Source organism: Gymnoscopelus microlampas, assembly GCF_963454915.1.
Source record: "Gymnoscopelus microlampas genome assembly, chromosome: 19".
Lineage (NCBI taxonomy): Eukaryota > Metazoa > Chordata > Actinopteri > Myctophiformes > Myctophidae > Gymnoscopelus > Gymnoscopelus microlampas.
In genome coordinates this window covers 8,589,046-8,594,045 of record NC_139956.1, presented here as the reverse complement: position 1 = coordinate 8,594,045, position 5,000 = coordinate 8,589,046, and the positions used below count along the sequence as shown (strand labels likewise).

The window sequence follows — 5,000 nt, the reverse complement described above, 5'->3', positions numbered from 1 at the left end:
ACATTCTGCATAATGAGTACTTTCAACTTTTGGTACTTCCAGTACATTTTGATGTGTCAAGTGCATTTTGAATTCCGGACTTTTACTTGTTACAATTTGAGTACTTGTTCCACCACTGTTAGTGGATAGTGAATGTAAACGTTTTAGTCCCCCCCCCCCCCCCCCCCCCCCGCCCCGCCCTGTTGACGTCTCATTTCCTGTCCCACTTTGGCTGGTTGTTTGTCAGCGTGATGCAGGAGGTGCGGGCGCTGTTCAACCCGGAGGCGGTGGTGATGCAGCTGGGAGCGGACACCATGGCGGGTGACCCCATGTGCTGCTTCAACATGACGCCCGTCGGGGTGGGCCAGTGTCTGCGCCACGTGCTGCAGTGGCACCTACCCACACTGCTGCTGGGAGGAGGTAGGCCTGTGTGTGTGTGTGTGAATGTTAGAGCAGGGGTCTTCAACGTTTTCTGGCCAAGGACCCCCTAACGGAGAAAGAGATGAAGCAGGGACCCCCTTTATATATTGTATAAAATTGTGTTTCAGATTTTAAAAAAAATGTTTACGTGGTCTGCTCTTTTTTTTACCTCTACACCTATACCTCTTTGCCAAAAATAGCAGATCTACAAGCTCACAACGCCTCGCGGAGAGAGGCGTTGTGAGCTTGTAGATCTGCTATTTCTTGGCAATTTTTGGGGCAATTTTTGGGCTAAAGTTCTCCTCAGAAAAGGGATGCTAGGGTTGAAGTGGTGAAGGTAAAAAACAAACAAAAAAAATCATATCACGCAAAGATTTGGCGGACCCCCTGTAGTAACTCTGAGGACCCCCTAGGGGTCCCGGACCCCCCTGTTGAAGACCCCTGTGAGATTTTTGGATGCGATGCTGAACCCAAATTTTGGAGAGTCCTACACCCCGATTACTCATGTTTTGACCGATATATTTATGATTTTCCCCCCCATTTGAAAACATTTTCTTCCAGGGACCCCTAGAAGAAAAGATTTGAGTAAAAAATGTTGTCTTTAAAAATATGTACTATATTCAAAGATTTGCACAAATTTTCGCGACTTTTCTAATATAGCAGATCTACAAGCTCATAGTGCGGCATGCAGTCATGCAGCTGGCACTCGGTGCCACGCTATGAGCTTGTAGGTTTGCTATTTTTTGCCAAAGTATAGAATAATGGTTTATCTGGTTAAACAGATGCGTTCCCGGTTAGTATGTATGCATGCATGCGTGTGAATGTGTAATGTAAATGATTATGTCTGGTATGACTATGCGTGTAACCGTGTGTGTGTGTGTGTGTGTGTGTGTGTGTGTGTGTGTGTGTGTGTGTGTGTGCGTGCGTGACGTTTGCGTGTGTGTGCGCGAGCGTGTGTGCGTGCGTTAGACCATCGTGATGTATAATGGTCCTCTGTTGTACTAAATGCATTGCAGTCCAGGGACCATGTGCAATGTGTTTAGGTGTGTCTGTTTGTGTTCTGGCCCTCTCACACAGACAGACTCCATCTCATTCATTCACTCACTCGCACACAATTACACACACACACACACACACACACACACACACACACACACACACACACACACACACACACACACACACGCTCTGTTCCAAAAGCCCTCAGCCCTACACCAGATGATAGCTACTAATTACACGACACAATGAAGCCATTTTACTCAACTACAATCCCTCTTCTCTCTCTCTCTCTCTCTCTATTCCTTTCCCTCCCTCTCTCTCTCTCCCTATCACTCCCTCTATCATTTTCTTTAGGGTTTTTTTCTGTCTCTCTCTTCCTCCAGTTTTGTCAACGACCATGTCTGGTCTGCCCGCGTTCATTATCTCTCGCTCTCTCTCTCTTTGTTTCTATTCAACCCCTCTCCTCTTCCCACACTATTTCTCTTAATCGTTCTATCCTTCCGCCAACTGTTTTTTCTCTCCCCTATTCCTTGTCCTTTTCCTTTTTTTTGTTTCAAACAATCCCTCGTTCCCCCTCTTGTCAGTCTGACATTCTCCATCACCCACTTAACTTGACCATAGCACACCTCTTCCTCTCTTCCCCCCTCTCTCTCTCTCCCTCTCCCTCTCTCTCTCTCCCTCTCCAAACGGAGGTTTATTTGCACAAAGACAGATTGAACCATAAGGGTACAGTCAGTCAGTCACACATCTGCGTCAGAGGCGTTGTAGCCGACGTAATGCTGAGGCGTCAGACACATCCATTTCCCCATGTTGTCTTGTGGGTTGTGGGCACCCAGTGAGCCATAGTCGGCTATTAGACCTCCGTCTAAAACGGGGTTATAATTGGTCTAACAGTGAAAGTTTTTTAGACGCCTAGGCTTAGCCTAGACGTTGATTAGCTGTTTTTTAAGCGTCTATATATACAGTAGACGTCTATATTATAGACGTCATTTCAACGTCTATAATATAGACGGTCTATAAATGGACGCTTAAAAAACAGCTAATCAACATCTAGGCTAAGCCTAGATGTCTAAAAAACTTTCACTGTTAGACCAATTATAACCCCGTTTTAGACTAGCCCTTAGAAGTATTTTAGACGTCTAATAGCCCGAAAAAGGCTCAGTGGGCAGTGTTGGTTATCAATTCAATTCAATTCATTTTAATTGTTATTATAGTGCCAAATCACAACACGTTGTCTCAAGACACGACTTTACATATAGAGCAGAGACGGGACATTGTTCCACAAAGCTTTCTGGTGTGTGGTGCATTTGACTTACATTGGAGTGGTTGGTTAGCAAAAAGAAAGCCTGCCAAGCAGTGTGAATTTTGACAGAAACTTTTGATTTAGTTTTAGTCATAGTCTTTTGAATAAAATGTCATTTTGTTTCAATCATATTGCAGTCATCTGAAAGGTTTTAGTTTTAGTCTAGTTTCAGTCGACTAGATATCGTACAATTTAGTGGACTAAATCCACAGTTTATTTTGCCGACAAAAATGTATTTTGGCGGTGCCTCGATGGCATCGTAGAGCCTGATTTTACACTCGGTTGCATGCTGAAAATAGCAGATCTACAAGCTCACAACGTGTCGCGCCGCGACACGTTGTGAGCTTGTAGATCTGCTATTTTCAGAGCACAAAACACTGGAGTGCAACCAAACACAAAAAGACTTTTAGTCTTTTAGTTCTACTGGATCTCGTCTCCACTAGTCCTAGTCCCTCCCTAACACTTTAGTTTAGTTTTTATTTGTTGACGAAATTGTCAATATATTTAGTCTTAGTTTTAGTCATCATAGCTTAGTTTTTATTTCGTTTTCATTTAGTTTTCGTCAGTGAGAAAGGTTAGTCGACGATTTTTTTTTCGTCATAGTTTCAGTCGACGAAATTAACACCGCTGCCAAGTGGGGTCAACCAACCGCGGTGCTTCTTTCCTAATTGGTTGACGCCCCCGGTCACAGTTCAGCGATGTTGAACTCTGAACGCTTGTTTCAGACGGCGTTGAAAGCGGCACATCAAAACACCGCAACCAGACACCAGTGACTCCACCCCTTTTTGCTCCCATAGAATGGAAGTGACCGCGCCCCCTAATAATAACACGTTTCAAGCTTTGAACCTTTGAACACTTGAAGCAGCTGCCAGGTGGAGGCCTGTCCCCAGACATACAGACTGGGGACTGAAGCGCCAACCCTTCATACTGCCCTTCATACTGTAGTTGATGAATTGAATACGTAGGACCGCGATGGAAACAAGTCCCCATGAAGGAGTTTTTTTTGTGTTATCCCTTTAACCCAGTGGATCTCAAGCAGTGGTACGGGGACCACCAGTGGTCCTTGGGGAGGTTCTAGGGGGTCCCCAGCAAAATGTGTTAATATAGCATCACAATCATTTAAAACAACTTTAACCTTTTATACTTTGGCTATTCAAAAATAGCAGATATACAAGCTCATAGTGTGACGTGCTATGAGCTGGTAGATATGCTATTTTTCAAAAATCTTGAACAATAGTGAACAGTTTTTAATATATATATTTTTTAACATAACATTTTGAATTCAAATCTTTGCTTCTGGTCTGCGCCAAGTGTATATGAATTTAGGGGTCCTTGGCATGGAAAAAGGTTGAAAAGCACTGCTTTAACCCGAGTGTTTCCGTGCTGTTTACAATTTTTGACTAATAACTTATTCAATCAATCGAGGTTTTAGGTTTGAAACCTTTTGAGGTTTTAAGAATCCCCTAATGTCTCTTTCTCTCTCTCTCTCTCTCTCTCCCTCTCTCTGTCTGTCTGTACAGGAGGTTATAACCTGCCTAATACAGCTCGTTGTTGGACGTTCCTGACAGCTGCAGTACTGGGACAGACACTGGCCTCCGAGATACCAGACCACGAGGTACACACACACACACACACACACACACCGCGCGTACAGTCACAAGCCTTTTACATTATTCCCACACTGACACAAATGCTTCCATTCACTATCACTATCATGGACACACACACACACACACACACACACATCTCTCTCTGTGTCCCGTCTATGCTGAGTCACTCCATCTAATCAAAGATGGCCGCCGGGACCTCAATAAAGGGGTTTGTTTCCAGGTGTGTGTGTGTGTGTGTGTGTGTGTGTGTGTGTGTGTGTGTGTGTGTGTGTGTGTGTGTGTGTGTGTGTGTGTGTGTGTGTGTGTGTGTGTGTGTTGGGGGGGATTCTTGACAATTATTCTCTGTCCTCTTCAAGTGACAGAGAGAGGCTTGTTTCTCTCTCTCTCTCTATTTTCTGCCTCTCTCTCTCTCTCTTTCACATGCTCTGTTTCTTCTCTCTTTCTTTCTGTTTAAATGACTCGTCTCCATCTCTCACTCTGAAAAATGAAAATTCCCCAGCGGGAGCAAACAGGTTTAATTATTATTTAATTTAGCTGGGGACCCCCTGAAACCCCCTCGTAACCCCTGCCGGAACTTGGAGACTGATTGAACCCAACACACGCATACACACAAATGAATATCATTTGCCTTTTGTTCAGTTTGCTGCGTAAACCTAGCTCAACACAGAACAGTACAGTATGCTCAGAGA

The 5,000-nt window shown here is 44.2% G+C and overlaps 1 protein-coding gene across 1 annotated transcript in view; it reads left to right on the top strand.

Annotated features, from left to right (window-relative positions):
- The window catches only part of hdac8 (histone deacetylase 8), a 57,985-nt gene that overhangs the window by 11,769 nt on the left and 41,216 nt on the right, over window positions 1–5,000 (top strand). Inside the window, exons 8-9 of the mRNA XM_084043791.1 lie at window positions 227–399; window positions 4,222–4,316. Of these exons, the coding sequence (XP_083899917.1) occupies window positions 227–399; window positions 4,222–4,316 (268 nt within the window). The remainder of the gene's footprint in view (window positions 1–226; window positions 400–4,221; window positions 4,317–5,000) is intronic.